This window comes from Mycteria americana, chromosome 4 (genome assembly GCF_035582795.1).
Source record: "Mycteria americana isolate JAX WOST 10 ecotype Jacksonville Zoo and Gardens chromosome 4, USCA_MyAme_1.0, whole genome shotgun sequence".
Classification (NCBI taxonomy): Eukaryota; Metazoa; Chordata; class Aves; order Ciconiiformes; family Ciconiidae; genus Mycteria; species Mycteria americana.
Window position 1 is genome coordinate 27,532,050 of NC_134368.1, and position 27,478 is coordinate 27,559,527.

The following is a 27,478-nucleotide window of genomic DNA, read 5'->3' on the forward strand; positions in this document are numbered from 1 at the left end:
CTCTCAGAACAAAGCTTTATATTGGAACAATCTTCCAGCAATTTAGACACAATGTACTGGGGGGGTGGGAACAGGAGGGAAAAGAAATGTCTTGGATCTAGCAGATTTTGGACACAGTACAATTAGATGCAAAACATGACCTGCTGGTGCAAACTCTTAAAGGGAGATCTGTTAATTCCCCTACTGTTATGCAATACACAATTGTACAGAACAATCACCATTGCAGCTGCAAGCACAGACAAAGAAAAAGCACAGGAGGAAATTCAGGAAGGTGAGAGAAAAATACAAGCAGTTGGGCTGCTGGACTTCCCCGAGCAGCGAGGAACGAGTGGGGCTCCGGCTGGGGGACTCCCACACCATGGGATATAAGCGAATCAAGGGGGGCTGTATCCTGCTTCTAACCAGTTAATTACAGCTTTCCAATTAACCCAGTATCTCCTCATAGAGTGTCTTGTAATTTATGAATTATTTTCAAACACAAGACTATTTGCCTGTATTCTCTTCACATTCTGGTAGCTCAAATATGGTTGAATGATTTACCTTTAAACTCAAAATAAATAAATAAATTTAAAAAAATTCACCCCAAGGCTAAAACGCAGACGTGGAAAGTTTCAGTTCAAACGGCAGATTTTGCTGATGGCTCTAAATGCCAGAAACGCTGCAAGAGAGCTGTGCAAGTGCTTCGGTACGGTGCTCCATATATCCTTTTCCAAGCTGACGGAGTTAAAAGGGGTCAAGCCAGAGCCTGCCAATAATGTGGGAATACGATACCTAGAAAATTGTGTCAGGGCTGCTACACAGGATTTGAGATTAATTTCTAAGGGGAAAAGGCCAAGACCTCTGAGGAAAACAGCCTGCGACCTTCCAGCCTACAGAGGCATGAGAAAGGAGCCCCTCTCCTAGAGTGAGCCCCGAGGGGACGCTGCCTCCCGGGGAAGGATGTCAAAATAAGGATATCAGCTCCTCAGGAGAGATTGTATTCCACGTGGATTGGTGGCTCTATCCTGGCCTCACTGGACACCTTTAAGAAAATGTGGGTTTCAAAAAAGGAATATGAAGAAGACGGAGCTCGTGCCCTCCACCGAAAAACCTTCTAGCCCTGGGACCTGCCCTCAGTCTCCTCCGAAGACTCACTTTGGTTCTAAATGCTCTTTTCTGAGTCCGAGTGTCTGAGAGCTGTGTGTGCATGTGTGTGTGTGTGTGCGCGCCCCAACAGGCCCCGATGTCACTGAGCAAAGACAACAGCAGCAGGAGGGTTGTATTAGTACTACTAACTTCCTATTTTTTTTTTATTTTATTTTTGTTGACAGTCTCCTCCTCCCCACCACTTCTGCCAGGCCCATTTATTGCAGGTTGTTTTCCACTTAGCGGCTTTGGAGGCAGCACGTTATGGTACTGCCGAGGGTGCCTGCCTCCCTGATCACCCCCTTTCCCCACGCTCCTCTCACCTCACAGAGGGTCGCACCCGGCCCAGGGACGCAGCGGAGGCAAGGCAGTTGCAGAGAGCGGTGTAACTGACGGGGCACTGTCTTCACAATACATGATGGTGATTGAGTATAAGACAATTTCTCCTTCCAGCCCCAGGCTTTGTACATCAGTGACTGATGCAAGTTGTATCCTGGAGGCTCACTGTTGATATACAATGCCCGCCCCACAAGCTGAAGGGTAATGGAGGTTTCACTTGGAGGTGAACAAACTGAGAGGTGCAGTGGTAACACCCCCGAGCTCCAAAAAACACCCTCCACATGGCACTCGTGAGGCTGTGTCTGGATTTCTGCATCCAGGTTTGGGCCCACCAGTACACAGGAGGGAGTGACAAACTGGAGCAAGTCCAGCTGAGGGCCACCATGGCTGCAGGAACCACACTTGTTTAGCCTGTAGACGAGGTGGGCTTGTTCAGCTTGGAGATGAGGTAACGGGGGGAAGATCTAATTAATGTCCCCCACTTATTCATGAGAAGGTTTAAAAAATAGAGCAAACCCAAGTTTCTTTGCCAAGAGAGCGGGTAAGCCCTCGGAGAGGTACTCTGAGAGGCCGCACAATCTCTGTCCTTGGAGATTTTTAAAAATATCAACCAGGAACGGCCCTGAGGTAACCCTGAACCCTGCCTGGCTTTGGGCAGGAGGCTGGTGTAGGTGACCTGCTGTGGTCCTTTCCAGGGTAACCTTTTTCCTGTGACTCTGTAACAGAAACGCCTCAACCCACAGGACGGAGACGTGCTGTGCAGATGGACATGGAGATGCTATGCTTATGCAGATGACCAGCCTATGGACCTGTCTCAGCGGTGGGCAGAGGGAGGCCGGCAGGGGCGAAATGACATGCCCGAGAGCCCCGGCAGCTCAGGTCCCCTGCGCGCCCATCCATTCCCATGACCGGGACAGACGTCGTGGACTCCAAATACTCCATGGTTGTTACTGTTGTGTCTTCTACTTCAACAAGGGCCACTGTAAGACTACAATGTGATGGAGAGCAAACCACACCAACAAATGCAACGGGTTTTGTTCCCGTTGGCATTGCTGATATGGTATTTAAGGATCAAGGTGATGCTCCCGTGCTCGACTAGTGTTTCAGTGGGGCACCACACTGCACATGAGCCTGGGAGAGCGTTAGGAGCCTGCTCCCCTGTACCTGGCAGAGTGAATTTAAGTCTACAGCCCAACCATTTTTGTGACTGACACATTCAGCTAACAGGGTAAAGAGATTAACATTTCACACCTCTTCATTCCTGTAGCTTCCCCTGGAGTCTGGCTGACTGCAACTTCCCCAATTGTCTTTTTTGAGCAGATCAGAAAAATAAGGCTGCCATGTGTCACCTACGCCCTGAGCAAATACAGAGGTCTGCTCTCCAACCTCCGTGGTCCTTAAACATTTTCACGTGGGACTACACACATCACCATCAGCTCTGGCCATCTCTCCTCTTAAGAGATAACGACTGGCTAAAATGCCTTTGGAGAGTTTTAGTGGAGTAAAACACATTTTATTTGATTAAAAATAATGATGCATGGCACGAGCCTTTCGTCTTTTTTTACAGTTATAAGTACTTGCCCAAGCATATTCTCTGAGGCACAGAAGAGGCCCCACTCTGGTTTTCTAATTTGTAATTACGAAGTCTAGTAGCACTTAATGCAGCAAAATGTTTATATAAAACGTATTTACACCTCAACAACATACCATGAACAAATAAAGGAAACAACCTTCATTTCTGTGCATTTGGAAGTCTCTCTGTTGCTTAGACAATGATTATGTCCTTCACTTATGTACACCATTAGAGAAATACAGTTGCTTTCACTGAAAGGAAAATGGCTGTGGTTTATAATTTTTCTAAGGGTTTGGTAGCTTTTTAACCTTGTTTTTTTTTAAATAGTCCTTAAGCCTTTTGTCTTCCAACAAGTATCAGACTATTCCAGCAGACTGGCCTTGAGTTTCTGGGCCCCTGTCACCACCAGGATGGAGATTGAGTAGAAGTACAACTAACGGTTTCTGCAGAAATCCCCTGCTCACTGTGGGCCAGATTGTGCCATCAATTTTTAAGCAATTCTCTACTGGTAGCAAAGACGACTTCTGCTTAAAAATTGATGGCTTGATCTAGCCTTCTGTTGCTAATCATACATTATGAAGACTACTATAACCTAGTCAGATTCTATTTTTAAAATAAAAAGAAAATATGAGGCAGTGTGACACATTATATGAATTCACATTTTGTAAAGACTGAATTGTACTCGTAAGACCAGAGGCTCTGAATCAGTAAGTCCCACTGACAGTTTGGGTGCTAGACTTACATTGATATCTGGCAGGCAAGCTGGTTCCTTGTTATTCCTCAAGTCCTCTCCATAAATAAGCAACCTGAGGTCACTTTAGCTTTTCTTCAGGGTTTCCCTCATCTACATACAGTAAATGACAGTGACTGAAGACTCGAGATGAAAGAGTGGGTGCACTTACAGCTCCCTGCAGCACATGGCCACCCCAGGTACCTCCTCTCCTGATGTAAGCCAGGGGTCTCTTTCATAACCCACTGCAGACCATTGCTGTCCCTGTCCTTAGGAAATGCTACATTTGGCTTGTTAGGGAAAATAAACATGTTTCTGGCAGTATGAAAAGACCTTTGAACAGCAGGCCACCTTTTCCCCAAATCACCAGACCACCATTTTAGATGGATCAGTTTGGTACAAGATTTTCTGTTTTAATTTTTTAAAGAATTATTAAATTCAGCCATAAAGATATTCCAGCACATCAATTTGCAAACTTCTTAAAACACGTAGAGAACGCTTTAATACCACATCAAAATACAACAACAACAACAACAAAGTATGTTTTCTCTGGCAGGTACCAAACCAAATTCAGGCACATGCCAGTTATTTTCTAATAGGAAGAAATGAAACTGAACACTTCTTACTGACTTGATATTCCCTGCTTTAGAACTGTTAAATTTCAGGTTTTGATCTGGATTAACTTTACCCAGAGAATAAAGACATCTCAGCCCACCTCAAACTACACTGGAGCAAAGTCTGCACTCTAGCACAAGTTAAAGCTATACAGAACAGTTGAATCAATACTAGCACTCTAGTATCAATTAGATCAGGATTTTTTCCACAGTAACACAAGAGTTTTACTTCACATCACAAAACACAAGAAACTCCGAATGGCGAACCAGAAAGCCTTGCCAACAGGATACCCAAAAGACTAACAATACAAGAAACACCACAGACATTCAATACACACCTTAATTATCTAAAATACTAATATACACAGTTTGTTTGATCCTCATCTGTATTCTAACTGATCAGTGTTTAAAATATCTTCATAGATAGGGTTATTTTATTTATTTATACACGTCCACTGTTGTACAGGTGAAAACTAATCTGTATTTCATAAAAAAATATTCTAACTACTATTACATAATAAAACCCCATTATCTCTCCCTTTCTCTCTTTTAACTCCTTATGAAAATAAATAAGCCAATTTTTACTGAGAAATGCTCCAGGGCTAAATAATATCCTTTTCCTCACTCACAAGTTGTTATAATTACATTAACTGCACGGCAACAGCTACAAAAACATAATTAAAGCCATAGTTTTAAAAGATGAAACACTTCATATATTTCCCTGATAGAGATCAAGACTCAGCAATGTTTGGTATCCTCTAAGAAAGCAAAAATTACTGCACAGAACAGGGGAGAGCAATGAGGTTCCATAACATGCAAGAAACCTAATTTAAGAGCGAAGCTGCTGAGTTTAAAGAAAAAGATAAATGTGCTTGTCTCTCTTCCCTCCTCTCTGCACCCAACGTACTGAGGATTCAAAGCTATATATCAATTAACAAATCAATGAAATTTCTCCTGCTGCAAATTCTTTATGAATACAGATAGGATTAAGCAAGCACAGAGACCTCAAGGCAATATATTACATTTAAATCATAAAGTTTCCTCTTCTGTCAAAAGAGCCATTAACCATTTCACTTCAGCTGAATATATCTTCATACGCATGTATCCCCACATATGGTGTAACACTTTTCTGCCTTTAAACATGTTTACTTCTTTTGGAGCTCCACAAAGATTTCAAATTGCACAATCTTCATGGTCAATTATGGGCTGAAAGAAGAAAGCCCAGACTAGCTAGCCAGAAGTTAGCTGGGAATTACACATAAATAATTATACAGGCACTGTATGTTTGGGGGAAAACACAGGGAGGTTTCTTCTCTTCAGTAAATGAGCTTTCTGCTGTTCTTAACTACAGCATCTTTTAATCCATTAATACAGCATTACCAGTAAAAACAAATTATGATAATCCTCTACAAATCAGGCTGGTCAACATGCAGCCAGTAACTGCAGCCAGTTCAGGAACATGTAATTCTGAGCTGAACACAGACCCCGAAACCTATTAATCATCAAGATCCATTAGTTAGCTGACTGCTCAAATGAGCAACATCTGAAGGGATAAAGGAGAGGGAGAACAGAATCAAATACTTACCGCTCAGCGCACAGTCCAGCATTTCTGCTACAGTGCTCTCCTGAAGGTTGTTAAGTGTCAGCTCTTGGAGAAAAGAAATCTGACTTGCCTTTGTCACACTAGGAGCTGTAATTTGCCTTGCAGGCATCCACACAGAAGCTTTAGACTAATGGACCATAGCTTTGAAAATACAGCTCGAGACAAAGGCTACTCCTAACATGAGATTGTTGTCTGGGGGGGACGCTGAGGTTTTTTTTCTTGTCACTTTTTAAGTTTCTTACCTTGTTGTTGCAGCAAACAGGAATTTAATGCCAAGCACGTCATACACAAACACCCAACTCAATGCTCTGCCTGGTCCTCGTCTCCGTTAGCGTGTATCTACGCATCAGACGATGCAAAGTGCACTTGATGCAGCCGTGTACTTGTACTTCAACGACGGGGGCCGAATACCCCCGAGAACAGCAGCTCATTCATTTTGCATCGAGTTGAAGCACATCATGTCAGCTCCCACTCTCCTCACGGACTGTGCACGCTTGTGTTCGCCGGCTCCAGCTGTGAGCGAGTGGGTGCTTCTCCCTGGAAGGCACCGCTCCATCAGGGGTGTGTCTCTTCCTCCCTTCCCATCGCTTTTACCATTTGAGTGCTCCTCGTGCTCTGACCCGCAGAAGAGGCCCCTCTCCTCCCCCTTTAACAAATCTTCACTGCTACGCGTTGTGTTTCTAGCCTGTAAACTTCCAAGATTAATCTGCTGTGACAGAAGCAATCTTTTGGGGAAAGCTGAAGTGCGCAGGGAGTCTTCCCCTCCCAATTTTCCAAAACCAGCACAAAGCTTTCACAGCATGACTCTGAACTGAATGCAACAGAGAAAGAAAGTCTCTTTAAAAGGCAGCAAAGATTTACGGCCAAATCCAAGAATTCACACAGAAGTACAACTGCATTTACTTCAATGAAATTATACCTGCTTATGCTAGAAGTGAGATTTATCCTCCAGCTGTAAAAACAAACACACCAAATAATTTGATTTTCCAGAACTGACACATGCAACACCAGTAAATCTAATTTAGAGGTGTTGCTCGCACTAAAGGTGACAGTAAACACAACACTCCTGGAGCTCCGGTTTTTATTTGGCAAAACTCCCCATCAAACGTGCTCAACGAGCAATAGAGAGCCACTTCCCCAGGGACTGCACGCAAAACGTGGCAGGGCTTAAACCCCATCCCGGGGTGTTCAGCTTTCACAGCTACCCGCGGCATGGCACATCACTCCTCCTGGATGCAGGGGAGGAACCTCTGACCGAGGCACAACTGCAACGGCGTGAGGACATGCGTCACCACTCTGCACATCACTCTTCTCCATCCAAGGGACTTGATCCTTCAAACGTGCCAGCGGAGCTGCTCGTGGGATCACATCCTGCCCTCCTCAAGGAAAACGAGCCAACATGGCAAACGCCCACCAACCAGCCTCTTTAAACTAGCTGAGCTCAACATGAGTGAAAGCAGGGCAGAAAATGTGACCACGGGTATTTCCACCAGCAGATCTGAGCGGGTGAAAAGCAGTTAAGGACAGTTTTCTGGCAGTCACTTCTTCCAGCCGCACAGATGCATTGGGAGCAGGATGTTTGTTCACAGCCTAAATATACCGAGAGCCTAGTGAGGTTCCTTCCTTCCTTCCGTCCTTCCCTCCTGCTTATCATCAACAAGGTTTGGCAGGACCAGTTACGCTCAAGTGACAACCTGTGCCATCCCAAAAGCTTTCTGCTGATTTCCACGGGAGTAACAGGTTGGAATTTAATAAACAAATCTGTTGATGCTGCCTAAGAAAAAAACAGATCCAACTCTTTTTTTTCTTGGATGTGCTGGATGCCCAGCACTAACAAGAATTCAAGGCCACGTAATAATTTTTGCACTGAAGCAAACAAGTAAGTTCTTGAAAGTCTTGACACAAATGTGGAGCTCACTTGTAGGGAAAGAAAGGGGCATTTTTATGGACAAGCAAAATATCACCTGAAACTGGTTAAATGCAGTAAAATATACATGCACTACATTTTTAATCCAGGTTCCAATATTCAACATAACTTGTTTAAACTTGCAAATAAAGACAGAATTAATCTGATAACTATGACAACTACCCTCTCCATTGCTGTTTTCCTCTTCTACTCTCAGCAAGTAGCATACAACAGGATATGGTAGTTTTCCAGCTGGCCAAACGACAGCACTCATGAGAACAATGTCACACTCCGACTTAAAAGACTTCAAAGGAGAGAAGCCAGACTTTGCCGTTTTAATATGCTGGAACAGTTTGTGGGAGAGAACCACTCTTCCCTGCACCTCTCTTCAGTACAAGAAAAGAGATTCAGCAGAACTTCGTAAACCTGTAAAAATAAGTATAAATAAAACTATGTCCCAGTCTTCAAGTTTTTAGCTGGCTATCCAGTAAATGAACTGGGACTGAATTCTAATCCTGTGATAGTTGTGATATTTTGGTACGTGATAGATGCGACACTTACTGCCTGCGCATCTTTCAGTAATGATATGGCTAGATATGAACACGCTGGCTCCACTGTTGAGAAGTAACTTCCCCTGCTGTCAGCATTTCAGCTTCCCTTTCCCTTTCCCCACACTCTCTGCTCCTCTAAGTTTGTTGTTTCTAGTTGTTGTCTATGGAAAGGGCAACAGATCTACCTCTGCCACCAGCAATAGGAAAATCTCCCAGGGCTTGGCCAGCAGGCAGTTTCTGAAAATGAAAAACAATTTGGGCCCAGTGTCTTCCTGCTTGTGCACACACAATTTGCTTAGTAACTACAACTGTGCCTTGTGTTTGTCGTTCTGGCAAAACTTAGCTTTACCAATCCTCAATCCCACCCAAAAATGTGAATTCAAACATGAATTTAAAATTTTAGGTATCAGCTTTAGGGGGTGGTGGTGTCTGATTTCTGATTTCTTAGAGTTTACTTGGCCAAATATATGTATTCTGAAAACAGGAGGTGAAACTCACACAGAAGTCTTCTTTCATGAGCTTTGTTTTAAAGAAAAATAATCAATAACTCAAGTTTTGAAACGAGTGATGGAAGTTGCAGCATTCAACATCGGCTGCTGAGTTTGGCTGACAGGCTCTCCCCAGCAAGAACTGCTACCATAAACCATGTGAAAAAATTTCCAGCGCAAATACTGCACTGACTCCCATTTCCCACTGCCAGCCAGTGCTGTGAGCTTGCAGCCAAATCACTAGGCAAGAGGGATCTTTTTACTGCACTTTACCTACAGGCTGCAAAACAAACAAGCTTGCAGCAGGTAATGGGTCAAATTTACACTGACAAAAAGATCACAAGCAGCCAGCCCTGGTAAGGTGAAAACTTCCCAGGAGAGCTCTCAGCTGATGAAGATCCAACAAATTCAACTCCTGCACTGCCAAAAATGCCAAATTCAAGGCAGCAGGGGTGTTTTGGGGCATGCCTGGTGTATAAATACAACACGTGTTGTATATGTTCCAGCCTCTCCCAGCTATCACATGCTTCCCTCTCATGGGTCCCCAGCTGGGTTGTATGTCCCCAGGCTGCTGTGTTCCTCACTGGAGGTAAGGTTCAGCCAAGCTCATAACCAGGGAGTGGATATTTAACATGGTGAAGAATCAGGGCAGATCTCCATGCACTTGCTAGTGATGATGTGCCCTACTCTCTGGTTAAACTGCTGTCAAAGCCTAATTCTCTAGGGAAAATTTATTCCATAGGTAACTCCCTCTATAAACAGCCCCTACTGTTGACATATCATCTGGGAGATGTGTAACTAAGAGTCTAACCTCAGTGCCACTGAAGATGAGGTGTGAAAGGCAGGCACCTTCAGTCAACTCCAACTGGTTTGGGAAGGAGGATGCTATTTTTTGTCAGCATAGCCTCTGCTGAGAGGAAGCAACAGATTGTGTATGCACCCTAGTGCATGACCAGGCAAAGTAAATAAGGTAAGTTTAAACCACCTCTGATCATCAGTTAAGAGCAAAGCGTCTAACTGGGTGTTGAAAACAAGGAGGGCTGGGGAGAGCCTGGGAGCGGGATGTTTTCTATTCACAGCTACGGAGCCAGAGAGCAGCTGCTTTTTCCATCACTTGCATCACTGTTCTGCCACAGAGTTAAAGCAGCAGTTAAATATAGGAATTCAGCCTAGATGTAGCATCTGTTTGATTAACATACAGTGCAAAGAATAATAGAAGAAAGCATTGGAGTTCCACCCCAAACTGGCAGTCAGTAGCTCTCCTGAGCCACAGACACTTTCACAGGCGGCTCAGGCTATTCTCGAGGGAGCTGTGTGATAGCCACTGAAGTTCATAGATTGCCCTAGTTGTATCCTAAAGTATTTGAGTTTAATAGCTGGAATCATAGGGAATGTGTGGAGATTTTATAGCACAAATCTGTAGAAACACTTTAAGCCAGGGACTCAGTCAATATGCCGTCTTTTTTTATTAATCGAGACAATCTGACTACATCGCAGTGGTTATTTGTAGTCCCGGTTTAGACGTATCATTTGTCTTAACTGAAAGCTTTACAGTTGAACAATTCCAAGTGCCATTTAAAAAGTCTGCCTTCCAGAAGAAACACTAGATACAATTTCCAAATTATATGCAATATTTTCCATTATTTCCTGAAAACAAGTATAGAATACTAAAGACATTGTACAGTAAAATACTTAAACAGGGTTCTGTTTAAGGTGACTAAGCATTTGTTGCCATGCTCAAGCCGCTAGCACAGAAAGTGACATGTTTTAAATGGTTGTCTGGTTGTTTTTCCTAATAAGAAGGGTAGCCTCCCTCCTGCCATTTTTCCCACTTCTTTAGAAGCAAATGCCACAGCACTACCCTGAGCTCTCCTTCAGGGGCTTCTCTGTTCCTCTCCCCTCTCCCACAGAAATCTTTACAATTCTCCTCTTCTGTGTTTGACCCAATTCCCTTGCTCTGTGAGACTTCTCTGCGCTTGTGCTAATCTACCAGACTATTCTACTGCTACTATGCTTCCCAGCTGCTGTTTCTGCATTTAAACTTTTCAACCGTTACCAAATAGCTATAGCTCCATGGCCAAAATTTTCCCTAAGCATATCCTTTTTTCTCCGCTGCTATCAAAGGGTGAATCCATCGTTCGTAAGCACCTGAGCTGCTCACAAGACTCATCTGTAAAACAGAAAAATCCCTCACTGTCACATGTAATCATTTTTCATCTCATCAGTGACATTAGGCAGAAAGGATAGAGTGATGTTGCCCTAACACAGCTGAAGCCACTGCTGATACAAAGCCATCCATTGGTGCAAAACCATGGGTGCTTATTTCAAGTTAATGTGGGCCTATTTCAATGCATCTTCAGTCTACCATGTCTTTCGTGTTAAATCCCTAAACTAAAATAAACCAGTTTCATTAATCAAAGTAAGAATGCACACATACAGCTTTTTGCACCCACTTAATTATATTTCTTTGAAAATACAGTAATTCTGCAAGCTTGACTGGATTTCCCCTTTCACAGCTGTATTGTTCCATTACCCCTTCCTATAACACGCTGCACTTGCACACAGTAATGTCAGGCCTCATGGATATAAATGGAAGTTTTGTATAAGTAATCACCTAAACTATTTCTTAGTGAGAGGGGAAAATGCTATCAAAACATACAGAAAAGGATATCCAGATGCAGTTGGCTTAGGGAAAAGGATAAAACAAAAGATTACTCTAAAAAAAAAGCTAAGAATATGGATCAGAAAAGCCAGTAAAATCCTTTTCCTCCAGTGTAATCCCTCACCTATGCCCTATTTACGTGACTCCTCACAGTATGTTTTGCCCTTATTCCAAGGTTACGGGGACCGAGGGGAATAGGCAATATTGATTAATGGTGTCTCTGAGTTTGAGGAGTTCAGCTGGAATTACACATGCTTTGAAGGGTGTTATCTTTTCAGAAGAGCAGGTGCAAACACCATCTCAGTTTTAATTTATTTTATTTTCTGCTTTTCTTGACCACATCTCTTTAATGCAGAAGAGAAAGTTTATTATTCATTATCTCATACAGCTTGATAAGCTTCTCATGGAATCAGAGCAAGACTCAATCTCACAGCACATTCAATCATCACCTCGAAGGGAAGGCAAACCCAGAAGACCATAAACACCTCCCTGAACGACACAGCTATAAGCCACACTGCATCACTGAAGCTCGATGTTGTGTTGCTTGCACACAAAATATTTTCTGAGAGGGGGAACAACAAATTACAGATACAACAGGATACCCCAACCACACTAAACTTGTATTTATTGTCTGTTCTGCTCTTAGCTTTTAATTGTCTAATTAAGGCCAGGTATCCCTCCTAAAACCTCATGTCCATATGACAGACACGTGCTGGAGCTCAGGCTAGGTAATATACATAAATACGCAGTCTCAGCTAGGAAATAACAGATCATAACCCCATGAGACAGGCACTCAACCTGCAGCACAGCTTCCACATTCCCCACTCACCCTTTTTCTGTCCTCTAACAAACCAGTTCTTGCTCAGACACATCCCTACCCCTCTGAGCTTGAGACGCACTCAAAACTAAAATAAAACATTTAACCTGCTGTAGCACTGTTGCTCAAGTGAAAACTTCCAATTCTGCATGTCTAGAGAAAGGTTCCTAAATCTGTATTTAGACATTTGATTTTGAAAAGACACTGAATATACGGAGATCCTACTGAAGTCAGCGGACAGTGCAGGTGTTAAACACCTCTGAAATCAGGCCATTTTTAAGTAGCTGTTGACACAGCAAGATAGGATACTGTTTTTAATTCCCCATATTTTGAGGAATCTAAACCATCATTTTATGCCATTTCCTCCTCATCTTTACACAAATTTGTCCCATTTTCTCATTCATATCACCCCTACAGTTTTCTCAGCTCTTGCCCTAACAGCTCCTGAGATAACAGAGCTCAGGTAATTTCTGTCTTGTTGGCCTTAACAGTATTATGTCCATCTGACTTGGGGTGTCTATCCATTTAGCTGTCTGCCCTCCCTTTCTGAGGCAGCTTGAGCCTCATTTTTGGTGCATGCATCATCTTACTCTCTGCCTCTCCGCTCTTCTCCCCTTTTTGATTCCCAGCCTCCTTTTATTCCCTGATATCTAAGCAACAGAAAAACAGCAGCAGTTCAAAGAAGCAGGGCAAAGGACATTCACAGGGACAAAGAGATCCCACCACCACCACCTGCCAAAATGGGCATTATTAGGGCAGAGGAGGGAGCACAATGCTTTCACACTGTCTAGTTACAGAGCCTGTGATCAGAAAACCCCAATATCGGAGAATCTGCCTCTCCACTACTTAAGAAGCAAGAGCAACTGCCCTCCCTCCTCAGCCTGCCAGGGAAACACACAAACTATACAGAGAAAACAAACCTGGGCTATGTGATGACAAAGCTAGTGGATGAACAAAGACACGTGCTACGTGTTTTGTCCAACGTGCCAGGTGCCCATGCCATCTAGCAACCGGTCGCATATTCAGTCCCATCAAAGCCGTCTCCTGAACCCACCCACAGCCATCCTGGCCAGCTAACGGCTGAATTTTTCAGCTGGAATATACTGCTACTGTATGGAGACACCATGACAGAAGGAACTGTGATCTTTTAGGCAATTAAAGTCCCATAAAGGTTGAGGCGGGCTTTGGATTGGTGGAAGAGCAATGAAGATAAAGGAGGATTCAGGGAAATGTGCTAACGGAAACTCTTTTACAAAATTGATGGGCCATTACCTTTTCTCTCTTCCTTGTTAGTGAGCTGCTCCGAAAGCAAAGGGCATGCACCAGCAATTGAGAAGGGGAGACAAAACCCAACCTGGGGAATGATTAATGTACAGTCCTGCAGTTCACAAGTGAGAAGAACAAGCCTTTTATAGCTTCAGTAGGCTAATATTTTCCAACATGCTTTTAAAGCCCAGAAAAAACCATGCCATGGGCTGCTTGTTAAGAAGCAAACATAGCACTGACAATTACTCACTGTATACCTGTGATACCACAAATCCTCCGTGTGACAATGACCTTACTGATCTTGAAATCAAACTATTGAAGCAAGTAGGAGGACTTTTCTTATTAACAAACAATATTAAATGAATCATCATAGTTTCAGTACAGCAGGAGAGGAAGACTGTACAAACAGAGTACAGTGGCTTTTACTGTTAAAAAACCCACACAACATCACCTAAGAAACAGAGTCTGCTGAAAGGATGGACAGGTACAGTATGTTTATTTTCCTTTAATGCCCATATATACCTATCAAATTTAGGCGCTCAGAGTCTATTCATATATATACACACATATATACATACATAACCACCAACTTCTCTTGTGGGAACCTGCTTTTGTTCATGATTTTACTAAGGCACTCTGGCCTTTCTTACAGACAAACATATTTTACTGACTGATTAACTGAACACAAGGGTTGCTACCTTTCAAAACGTGAAATCGCCACACAGCCTAAGTCAACAAAATGATGAAGCCTCTGCTTATCACAGAACTGTTTTAAATAAAGTAATTCTAGAGGTCAAGATAATAGTGTAACGTATGGAGAGAGCGATTACAGCCTCCTGGGAGACATTCCTGCCTGAGGTGAGTTAGCAGACACATCCTCAGATTAAACTTTCATCAGCAGATCTCTGTATTTCATCAATCTTTCATTATGGTGTAGCTTAGAAAATCATCTGGTCAGGTGTCACTAGAAAACCTTTCCATCTTCCAAAGCAAAATCTACCCAAATACATTACTACAAACAAAATACAGTTAAAAAGGAGGGCCTGCAGATCATTACGGGGTTCAAATAGCTCAAAATAGAGGAAAACGTACATTTCTACGATATTTTAAAATGTAAACACTGCCTTTCACAATAAATCCAATATATTTTATTATATATTGGACCAGGGTCTTGGACCAGAAGATGTAGCTAATTAACAACATTCACGTGCAACAACTTCTGGAAGAGCTTCATCCCAGAAACTGGGATTTCATCACTTCCTGGACAATTAATCCACCAAAGCAGCAATGTGTTGCCTTCACTCTTCTCTGATGATGGCAAACTCATAATCAGGGAAAGTTGCTTTTACAATCAGTGAATGGCTCTGATGTTTCTCACCTCAGGACCCATAGGTAATTTTGCCAGGATAAGCCCAAGGACTGCATGCTAACGTACACATGAAAAGAGATAGTGAAATTTCCAGCTCAACAATCTGGTCTTCTCAGCTCAGGTTCTCTTGTCACCAAATGCTTTTATCTTGTGTCTTGGTGCATCTTCAGCAAATTCTACATCATTTATGTTACCCTTCAAAGCATGTTTCCTATACTGAACCTCTCTACACTCAAAACACATTGTACATCTGATTACTCAGTCATTAAGTGTGTTCTTTCTGCTTGTCGTTTGGATCTTCTACCTGCTAATTAACATCACATGCAGTCTGACTTTACTTATAAATAATGGCTACACTGTTTTACCCACAATCTTATTTTTTAAAATGGGTCAATAAACAAATTAAATTTCAAAAAGAATGGCCTCCAGTCCTGAAAGCTATACTGGACACAAGGTAGAAGCATCTATCAAAATTCTTACGAAGGGCTAAGAATAGGAAAGTTCTGAAGTCAAACTTCTTATGATGAAAAAATCCCAGATTCCAATAAAAGTGGCTAAGAACATTAATGTGCCAGCAAATTAAATATTAAGGCTGTCTTTGTGTGTTTATATATTAAACCTCCAAGAAATCATTTCTTGCTGTTGTTTACAGCAACCAATTAGGAAACGTCATGTTCTCTAGAAACAAGAAATGTTCAGTTTCAGCACAGAAAGGCCAATTCCTTCTTCTGATAGTAGAAACACGAGAAAAAGATTAGTTTATTTGCTCTACTAGGTTCTCTGTATTGTCAATGTCACAAATAAAACCTCTTTTCAGGCAAAGAGTAGAGGAAGCTTCTACCTTTTATGACCAAGAACGAGATCACTGGGTTTGTTTTGTTTTGTTTTTTGATGTTTACTTCACCCACATACTCCATAACTACAATACTTTTCTTAATAGAGACATGAGTTTCTGCAGAAGTCTCAACAGAACTGGAATTCATCTTTGGTCCCCAGATATGGCACAAAACTGGGCAAGAATGGGATCAGAGATGGTATTTCCTGTGCCTTGTACATAGCTTTTGGTAAATGTTGTGGGATAGCATGGCAGGTCAGAACAGACAGAATGACCCACACACATACAGCCTTTCCCACCAACTCCTGTCCTGCTGATCAGGCTTATATTCATAAGTTTGCTATTAGATTTGCTAAGTTTGCATAAGTTTGCATAGATTTGCTTAAGTTTGCTAAGTTTGCTATTAATAGCTAGGGGAGTTTGCTATTGCCTTGCATCCCTGGATAGGTTTCACCAAAAGCTTATGACATTCTTGGTGCCACACGATTGCAAAAGGCACATTTCTCTTAAATGTCCCCTTTCAACGTCCACAGTTCTGTGACCAGGTCTGTCTTTAGGAGAATATGTATCCAGTCTGGAGAAACGTGACCCATTATTTTCTTTTAAAAACAACATAATGGAATTATTTTATTTTCCAAAGAAATGTAAATATTTGAAAAAAGAACTATAGATGCTTCAAAAAAATTAATGAAAAGCAAAGCTGGCTTCCTTTACTCTGTAAAGCTGCATCACATTTAGGTGCCCCTTAAGATGCTCTATTTATTTCCTGACCAAAGCAAGCTACTACAAAATCTGACTTGAAGGGAAATGTGCAATGCACTCATTTTCTGAGGCAAACAACGCACTGTAATGCTTTATTCAAAAGAAGTTAAAACCTCTTTAATTCCCACCATTTCAAACTGGATCTGCCCCTTTTAGATCTCTCAAAAATCTGCACCAATGGAAGTGAAAAACAGTAAAAAAAAACCCAAACCAACCATCAGTCATTTATAGAAGTAAAAAATTTAGAAAGATGGAATTGGGTCACTGAAGCACTTACCACCTTTCCTTTTGGAAATTTAGCCAGAGATAACTAGAAACTTTGTGGGGGATTAAAGAAGTTTCACAAAATCTTTTACTGGGAAAGATTTTTCAGCTCCAAAATGACATTTCCTGTCAAAAGTCAGAGACAAAAAAACCCCACCTCTACTGTTGCAAATATCTCGATGATCAAACACGGACACAAAGAGCAGCAGTTTGCTAGCATGATTCAATCCTTACTGCCTATGTGACATGATGGGTACTGCCCAAAGATCCTGGAATTACTCAATGTGAATGGAAACATTTTTGATAGATGAAAATGCTCAACAGGACAGGGAGACAGCTCGCTGTCCCGCTCTAAATAAGTCACTTTCACAATCCTGTTCCCACAGCAATGTTACATGACAAAGAAGGATGCTACCAAAAGAAGAGCAGTCAGGAAGGAAAGCTAAGGAAAGACTGCCTCCAGGGCAGGAACGCCTTTAGCATGCACTCATGGTTGCTCCCTACGGCAAGGAAGAACGTAAGCTCACAGGCAGTCAGGTTTCAGGGACAAACCTTAGTTTTCTGCAACACCCTTAGGAATCTTCTTGCATCAAGATCTTTAAGTAAGAGTAATGTCTTAAACCCGTTACTTTTCCCTCAATCCAACTTTTTTCTCCATCAAATGAAATATGTCAAGAAAGTGGAAACACGTGCATACAGTCAGAGTGCAAGTAGAGCATTTAACTTGGACCAGCAGGAAGACATGCTTTCATATAGCCAGGAGAAACACACTTCAGGACATATTTGAAAACATGGTTTTATATAATAAAAGTATTATAAATATCTGAAACAAAATAATGTTGCGTGTGCAGTTTTATGCACCTGGCTGAATTCATTTGAAAGGTTTGCTCAATACAGGTTTAGCAAAACAGCATGTAAGTGATAAACTATGAAAAGCAGAGATTTTAAAAAGTAACACCGGCAAGAAAAAGAAGAATTTACTCATCCTCTCATAGCCCCGGGACACAATTACTCAATCAAATGAATAGGTCCGATACCTAATTTGCTCCGGCTCTATGTGTACTCTATCAGCAGACAGAAATAGCACCAAGTCAAGAGGGATAAGGAAAGTGAAGACTCACCGGCCGTTGTCACGACCCACTCCCCAGACTCTGATGCTCACAATGGGCTGCGAATGAAGAACTGTGCGGTCCATGGGGTCAATCAGGTTCAGCATGTCATTTTCCAGTATAAGATACATGTCTTTGCCCTGCAACTCCAGACAAAGTACAGTTACACAGTACGTCCCCCTCTTAAACTGACTGGGATCAAGGTGTTATGCCTATGCTGTTTAGACTTGCATGCTCTTAATTTACTCAAAGTTTTGGTTTGTTCCAAGAGCAACCGAAAACAAGTTCATTTACTTCTGGTGTGAAAAAGATGTAAGATAGTATCTTGCTACTACTGTATTTTTAAATGATTCCAATCACGAAAAGCTTTGATGTCTTTCAAATGCAACTGTTTGACTCATTCAACCCCAAGCTACTGAATTATTCAACAAATTATGTGTTTATCCTTTCTCCACTAAATTCTTCCAAATATACGAGAAGTCAAGAACTGTTTTAATAGTAAAAGCTTACATCACAACCTGTACTCTTAAGGCAGAGTTTCTTCCTCCAAACAATGTGCTTTGTTTCCATAAACTTTAACCAATGGGTCACGGGAACAGACAGCAATTTGTACATGTTGAAGTATTTATAGGATACTCTTTGAAGAAAGATTAATTAAAGGGGGAAACCTAGCATTAAGACATGAATGTGAATTCTGCTGCTGACTGCAGAATCCTGGAGCCAGGGTTTCTCCCTAATTCTTCTGGCATGTAGGAACAAGGAGAATGCTTTTTCCCCTTAGAGGAAACAAATTTAGAGGCAATTTTCCTTTTGATGCTAATTCACAAATGCTAATCTTCCTTCTGTGGCTAGCATTTGCAAAAGGTCTGCTGCCTCTTCTATCACATGTAATAGTTCTCTTCTCAGAGGCTGTACATCTACTCTGCAGACTGTGAGATCCCACGGAAATGATCCTGGACCTATTCTGAGAGGTAAGATAAGCTCCTGCTGGTAAGAAGAAGAAGAAGGTGGTAGCTATCAGCTAAATATAGAGTAATTTGTTTCCTCTCTATTGTGCCAGAATCTATAAATGAACAGAAAGAATGGAAGAGGTCTGACTTCCTACTGACAAATGTTTCAAAAATTACCTTTTTCTTCACCTCAGTGACACAGAAACCCTCTTCCCACTCGGTTACAGTGGCTCAAGTCTTAATCACATCTAATTTTGTGTCTGTGGAAGACGCACATTCATGTCACGCTGGGAGGGCCTGCCTCCAGGGTTTCCAGGCTAGGCAGCCAGAGGCAGGCACTGCTGGCCACCTCTCCCACCCCCCGATCTCCTAACAGGGATTCAAAAGGGAGCTGCGACACAGAGCTGGCAGCGCAAGCGCCGAGAGGGGTGTGGGAAAGGAAGGGGACGCAGGCTGGTACATGCCATGCCAACACAAGAACATTTTGCCTGATGGAAAAAGTACAGCTGTGGCCAAGATGCAAGGCTGGCTATATAGGCTGCTCCTAGAGAAGCAGAAACAGATGTAGCTGTGACAACCATGCATGTAAACGGGGTGAATCAGCAGCACTGAATGTTTGTGACATGCGGAAAAAGAAACAGGAAATAAAACACAGAAGCCAGGATAGCACCAGGCAGACCAGGATGATGAAGGAAACCAAACAGAAAACAGTCATCACAAAGAAAAAGGCTGAGAAATTTGCTTGGAGGTCAGAAGCAGTAAACAGATTGTGTGAAGAATGTTACAGAGTGTCACAAAGATTGCTTTTTGGACCCATTTTCCACTTATATATTTGTTCCAGAAGGAAATTGTTACAAGAAGGTAAAATCTGCTCATCATGCAAAATACACAGGGATTAGGGTAATAAAACTGAATCCAAATTAGCTGGAAAAGATTGGAGAATGGGCAGATAAGCAACATAAGTCACAGAAAATTATCCCTGCAATGCTCAAGAGATAGCTTGGCCGTGGCCAGAAGCAATATATTTTGCTAAGTTTTGTTGCCTTATTATACAAAAGCTATTTTAGAGATGAAAACACTGCAGAGGGCAAGAAGAAATAATTTAGACAGACTGGGAGCTTGAACATAGGCCTCAATGTCTCAGACTGCTGAAGAGCTGCAGAGACCTGATGGTCCAAGATGAGGAAGGCTCTCCCGGGAAGAGCCACGCAGGGAAAGTGAATGAAGGAAAGACAGACTCCGTCCCAGCAGTCTTTCAGCGAAGTGTTATATACTGTGGTATATAGGTCAATGGCAACAATGTATCTTTTTCATGTAAGTGATTTTGTAATGTACAGGAATATAATGCATGGCAAAGTAGCAACGCAAACAGATGAGTTGTGTTTTTCTTCTTAGATTTTACAGAACTGTGGAAGTTAGAAATTTACAGGGCATTTCTTTCGGAGGGGAGCGGAGGGCATGAAATCCCACATTAAAGCCAGTGACAAAGCTTCTGCAGGGTCAGGATTTTATCCAGGGTGTGGGTTTTTTTGGTGTGGGTGTTTTTAAATCATGAAAACTTGGGAATGGTCCTAGTCCCAATTTCACTTTCATTACATTCTAGCTAAAATAAATCTTTAGGCAATCTTAAAACCTCTATCTGCAGTCATCAGTTCTAGCTTCATAATAGATTTCTGCTGTATGTGCTCGATCTGATATGTCAGTGACGAGCACACTTTTTTCAGATTCCTCTCTAAAACGTGCCTCTTCCAATCACTCTTGAAGCATTACATTGCCAGCAGAAAAATGTGGTTGTAATGATTTCTTTTAAAATCAAGAAGACAATTTACTTCGGGGGCCACCTATTCAAGCACAGTGTCTCTCTTGTTTTGTCAGGCTAATTTTTTTTATTTTTTAATGAATAGCATTCTTAATTAAAACTTCCATTCCAGAGGACCAAAACTTTTCACCAGTTTGGCTTGAAAACCTGCAAGGGTTTCCAAAGAACAATGGGACTGACACAGAGAAATATGGAAAAATGTGAACATTAATTCTTAAACCAGTGAACGTTAACTCTTAAACCAGCATAAAGCACACGATTTCAAAGTAAACAATATATTTCAAGTTGATTGAAGTTCTGTCATCTGAAAAATGGATGGGATTACACACATGTAAAGAGAGTGGGGGTTTTTCCCTCCCAGGGTCAGCAGTCAGTCCAAAGTCCGTGACTGACACACCGCTAACTGCTTGTCTAGCTATATTAACTAAATAAAACTGTTACCAGAAGTAAGAAGAAGGGAGTCCAATGTTATCTTGTTCATTTATACGTACAATACACATTTCTTGCATAGAAAAACCCTTCTGAAATGACTTTAAATAGACAGGGCACTCTGAGTGTGTCCCTTGAAACATCACTACCGCTTTTAAACAGGCACTTTCTCCCAGTTGCTCCTCTGAAGCATCTCTGCATTGTTGTGGTCATAGCCAGGACACTGGACTCAAGCCTTAGACTGTAACAATAACTTGGGAGACTGAAAGATATTTTTCCTAAAATTTTTACAGAAATAGACAAGTCTTTCTTTCAATTCCTCTTCTGTTTGGCAGTGCCATTTCTCTTAGATCACACAAGTGAAGGTTACAACATTCACTCTTACACCACTTTTGCATTCAGATCTTGTGTCGTAAATTCACATTAGTGTAACCCTCCTGAAAACATGTCAGGAGAAAGGAAGAGCATAAGATTTGGTTGAAGTTTAAGTTGTTCCATGAACAATGAAATAACAAAGATGTTTTCCTATGGGTTTGTCTCCTATGCCCTTTGTATGTCCCACCACTATAACCCCACCTTTTCCTTTCTTCTTGTTTCACTTACTGATCCCTCCACACCTTCCACTCCTTCATCTATCCCCAGCACACCTCTTTTCCAAATCACAATACCTCCAGCTTCCTTCATGTTTCCCCCTGAGCTCCCATAGCATTATCCTGTCTTTGCTGCCAATTCAGAAGGAAGCACAGAGCTTGCATGGTTCAGCTGATGAAGGTGTACTGACCCATCAGCAAACCAAGAAAGAGGAGAGCTGGGCTCTCTGTTTTTCCTTCAGTGTGTGGGAATTTGGCATCCTTCAAAACTGGATGACACTGGTGAACAGATTCAAGAGTTACTGGAGAAGAATCAACAGACAGACTGATGACATAAAATTAAGTTCCTTCTGAAACACTGATAAAATAATAATCTTAAAATACGCCATCTGTCCATCAGTCTCAATCTTCTCATACATTCCAGAAGCACGGGTCACACCAGTCTAGGTTTCCTTAAAGCCCCTTTGTCACTGGGAAACCTGTGAAAATGCTGTTCCAAAGCACCACTCGCAAACCTCTGGTCAGGAGAAAGACTTCCACTGATTTCAACAGTTTGGCTTGTGTGTCCCCCACCACTGTTATTGCACAAGTGTGTACTAGCACAGATGTAAACACGAAGCTGAGAGCTTTGTGGCATCTGCTGTCCTGAGCAGTCTGGAACAAAAACATCAACACCTTCCTTGAACCCTTTTATATTTTTTGGCAGTGCCAGGTAGGATAGGGAAATCCCAAACACAGAGCATGGACATATTTGCTTACAGACTTGTTCTTTCAAGATGTTTTCAACACAAGAGGGATGTTCCAAGAGGAGGAGAAGTTCACCCTGTTCTTACCTCTCCCCAAATGCCAACAGTGTCTCTGATGTCGTTTTTACAGTAAGAGAGTTGTCTGATGCAATTGTTCACAGCAACACTGCTTTTTCCAGGAGCCAGATCTTCTTCTGCCATTTCTACCCAGCCCAGAGATCGCACAGCAAAGCACTAAAAAGAAACCAGAAAATATCTGAACATGTATCGGAGCGCACAACACGCTGCTGTATCCAGCTATGGAAATCTTGGAATGTAACAGAAACTAGTCAGTTAAGGTTAAAGATCCCCGGCTAGGAGGGGAACAAAATCAAGGCCTTGTAGCTTATGCTCAAAGATAAGTAAATTAAAATACAATTTGAGAATGGCAAGGTGAAAACATTTGAAGGAACAAAGAAGAATACATGACTTGCCAGGAAAGGTATCTGTGGAGGTACAGTAATGCTTTACAATAAAATAGTTAATATAAAGGAGGAAACAAGGGAGCAGTAAATAGTAGGACACACACAAACACAGAGAAGTAAAGGAAAAAGCACAACTACAGAAACAGTAGAATTGAAATTTTAGCTAGTATCTAGAGCTCTAATTGAAAAGAAAGAAAATACTATTGGATTATGTCTGTTGTGAGATTCACACTCACTGCCTGGCTTTTAACCAGAAAATTAATTTTTTTAATGGATTACAGCAATCATTTCTACAGTAAGTTTAAGTAAGGTAGCAAACAACAACAAATTCAAAGCACTAACAAAAAGATAAGGTATCATAAGAGGAAAGCAGGCTTTTTCTAGAAGAAATTAAAAATGACCTTTAAAATAAAACAATCTAATTATACAGTTTTTTAGCAGAAGGATGTTTAGCCAACCAGAGCACTCAGTTGGCAGAACAAGCCAAGGCGACATTACTTTGCACATATGGTGCTTTTCGCAAACAAAACAAAATGGGAGAAATTGAATGGTACCAACTCTACCCTACATTTACTAGGGTAGAGAATAAAAAGCTTTAATTCTGAAAAAAACCCCGCACGTTTGCTCTCAGGCTTTACGGTGGGTGAAATACAGACCTCACACTACGTCAATGGGAGTCTGTCTACGAGACCAAGCTTTTCTCCAGAGAACTCTATGGGTATCTCACTCTCAAATGGTAATGTACCACCAGCGAAGGATGCACAAGAGACTTGCTGTTGTACCTCCTTAACAGACACACCAAACATTTATGATGGGCTCTAAAGGTTCAGCAATAATGGTTCCTGAACAACCCCATACTAAATTCCTGCTGTCTTCTAGGTACTTAACATGGTAACAGACACTGCCACTGAACGCTGCCAAATCAAATCCCACCCCACCTCTGAGCTCTGGTTTCCCTGCGACACTTTGCTCGAGTCAGTGATTAGATAGTGCACCAGCACGGACATGAAGTTGCACTCACTTCTTACAGCCAAATCCTCTTTGCTAACAGGATTCGGCAAGCACAAGTTCCAAAAGTAGAAGCGAGACAATTTACAATTAATGACTGAAAATCTGCCATCATATAACATCTCTGTTCTTGTAACATGTAACCCTGAGCCTCCCCTTGCCAAAACGGATCAAGTACTGGCGTCTGAGCCTCCCCTTGCCAAAACGGATCAAGTACTGGCGTCAATTAGTACTCAGTCCTTGGTACCCTGCTTGCTTCAGTGTTCTTCGCTCGTTTCTTCTGACATGGCATGCTGTCCTGAAACGCTACGTTGTTCTGGCGAACTGACTTGCAACTGTTTCGGTCAATCCAGTCCCCTGTTAGGCACTCAGCGCAACGTGCACCTTGCAAAGACCAGCACTCGTTGCCCAGTGCTGCCGCCCTGTGCCAGAGAGCTCGCTCCGCTGCCGGCAGCCCCGGGCTGGGGGGCAGGCAATCCTCCCGCCGGCTGCCCGCAGGAGCCCGGCACCCGTGGCGGCGGGGAGCCGCGCTGCCCACGCAGCCACACCCCCGGAGCAGCAACAGCAGGTCCACGCTGGAGTCACCAATTAGTCCCTCTTCTTGAGATGCAGCACATAAATCGGCTTCAGAGCTCAAAGGCAGACACTGAATAGCCATTTCCCGCCTTCTAAAAACTGCTGTGAAGTCAGTGAGGAGATCAGGCTCCCGCACCATCACCGGTGTGCCATTTGGGAACCACTGTCCTCAAAAAAAGACCCCCAAACACCAAGGTATTTTAAATATGTATAATATGTCAACTTTGGCAAACTAAGGGAGGAATAAAATTCATCAGTGGGTAAAAAGATTAAGGCGTTTCTCCTTCCTTCCCCTTAAAACTTCTCTCCTCCTCCAGCTGACTTCGCCACGCAGAAAACCCAGCCCAAGAGCCTGCCTCTTGCGCCTCTGGAACCTACTCCAACGAGTCTCTAACGATGCGTCTCATCTAAGGTATTCGACAGCAAATACACTCTGCAAATTGTGTGAAACCCTTTCGTGAGTATAGGTAAAAAATGAAAGCCTCCCATGCCTTCAGATTTTTTGTGATGTTTTTTTTTTTTTTTCTTTGCAAGCAAGGAAACCAATATGCAAATTCTCCTACGCTGTAGCTTCCTGACCCAGCTCTGTTGGAAACCCACAAAAGCACTGGCTGTCCCATTTTAAAGGGAGATAAAGGAGAAGGTGAAAGAGGAAACAAAGGGGGGGTCACCACTCAGGGGTGCTCTTCACTTCAGGGCTATGCGAGATACTAAAATATCCATTTTTTAGCAATTATTAAGGTCATCTAATTTCAAGATTGCAGAATTGTTTTTGGCACATCAGATGCTCATGAATCTTGCTGAAAGTGCTGCGATGCCCATTGGGGTATTAAATATTTATCTCTGCAAGCTTTTAAAATACAGATTTTTACTGTGCCAGAAGAAAGGGTTTTTTTACAAGTAGTTCAATATTAAATTGAGTAACAGAATACTAGGAGAGAGGAACATTTCTAAGTCATCTTAAGAGAGGTGAAGAACTAAATACATACACAAAGCATATTGTTTCCTCATTATTCTTCATATCTCAACTACATCTGCAAGATAAATATAATATGCTTATAAGATAAATATAGTCCTTGCACTGAACAGAGTATACCTTAAGCAGGCAAAAAACTGGTGAAAGACAATCAGTTCAAGTTGACAGCAGGTAAATCTCTTATTAGTAAAGATGGTGAACTGTTTTGGTATTTCTTTACTGCACATTTTTATACTATGTTTAAAATTCTCCAGCGGTGGCATCCACTGTATTTCCTTCCCTTCCCAGCCCACTGTCATGACAGTAGAGCAAGCTGAATGGGACACTCTTCTTGTCCATCCCACATACTCCTCTCTCTGTGGAGGGCTTGACTTCCTTCCCCACTTCCAGTCCCTCTCCGTGCTTCCAAGCCAGGTAGACGTGAGAAACCCAGTCGGCTTCTGGCACCTGGCAAGTTTTTGTTTGTGTGTTTTACAAGAAGCCCTTACCATAACCCAAATAAAATGCTTCAGAACAGCTTCTTCAAAAAAACCTGATTTCCCAGAGACTCACTACAAACAAAAAACCTCTCAATAAAACCCACAAAGCAACACAATGCCTATGTACCTGAGGACACACATACAAGAAACATTCTTTTGCTCAAAATACACTTAAAGTCCAAAAATATTCTGCTTCTTGGTTGGCTCTAACTGAATACACATGCTGGCATGACTCAGAAGTGATGGCAGACCTTTATGCAGATTTCAGCACTAGAAAATATGAGGACTCAGAATAAGATGGGATACATACCACGGTTCATTTATCATCAGTATAATAGATAACAGAAGTATATATACACACACCTGGGGGGGCGGGGGTGGGGTGGGTGGAAGCGTGTGCATGCATGCCTGAATCCCTCCCTCTCTGTGCATTGCCAGCAATTCTAGATCTCTCTTATAAAGGATCCCCTTCATGCTTTATTGTTGGTGGGTGTCCCCCCCTGCTTAATTATTTGACTTGGAGGTACTCTTTAAAACAAAACCACAAAACCCAGCAGAAACAAACCACCTAGTGTCTCCAATCAGGTATGACCTAATTCTTAAACCAGGGCTAGCTGAGCTAGCCACAACAGCAGAATTGCTTAGTTACATAGCACACTAGTCCAGCATTGTAGTTGCCTGGCTCCCACCAACAGTACTTACCAGCCAAGAGCCAAAGTGCTTCCTTTGACCTGGAAAGAGCTTTGCTAATGCACCCTCTTTTCTCCTGGAACTAGTATCTAGCTTCAGAACAAGTCAAGCTGAACACCACTGAGTGCAGCTCTCCTTGACTAAGGGTCTATGAGCTCAGTAAAACAGACATTCCTGGTAAAGCTAGTTGGTTAAGTACCTCTACTCGAGGCTCACATATAATTACTAGCAAATCATAATTATTGGCAAATTATAATTTCAAAGTAATCCAGATGCCAACTTTTGGCAGTAGTTTACCTCATTTCTTTTCTCCCTTGGACAGTAAACAAATAACCCTTGTATCATGTTATACATTATTAGTATTAACTTACAAAATAAAATCTTACAGGTTTTTTGTGCCTGGTCAGACCCTCTGCTTTATCTTAAAATCAAAACTCTAAAAAGGATGACTTAAATAACCACATCTGAATAAAGACAAGCGAAACATGCTTTTCCTACCTGCTTGAAACTACTGTTCCCAGACTTTTTCCAAGAGATGGCAAAGAAAACCAGGTTTGAAGAGAACAAAAAAAGCTGATAAATACAGCAGGATGAAAGACAGATTTAGGAAGTGTATACTGTATTTGGATCATTTGGATATTGCTGTTTGGGATGGGGAAGGATCAAAGATACTACCATGAACACTGTGTGTCTAAGACATGTGAATGAAAAAAATATATAAACTATGGTACGTCAACA

General features: G+C 42.1%; 1 protein-coding gene across 14 annotated transcripts in view; it reads right to left on the minus strand.

Moving 5' to 3' along the window:
- APBB2 (amyloid beta precursor protein binding family B member 2) overlaps positions 1-27,478 on the minus strand; it is a 200,741-nt gene that overhangs the window by 24,320 nt on the left and 148,943 nt on the right. For all 14 annotated transcript variants that reach the window (XM_075499974.1, XM_075499981.1, XM_075499984.1 and 11 more), the window contains 2 exons: positions 22,635-22,781; positions 18,026-18,153 (listed from right to left, as the gene is read on the minus strand). In XM_075499974.1, the coding sequence (XP_075356089.1) occupies positions 18,026-18,153; positions 22,635-22,781 (275 nt within the window). The remainder of the gene's footprint in view (positions 1-18,025; positions 18,154-22,634; positions 22,782-27,478) is intronic.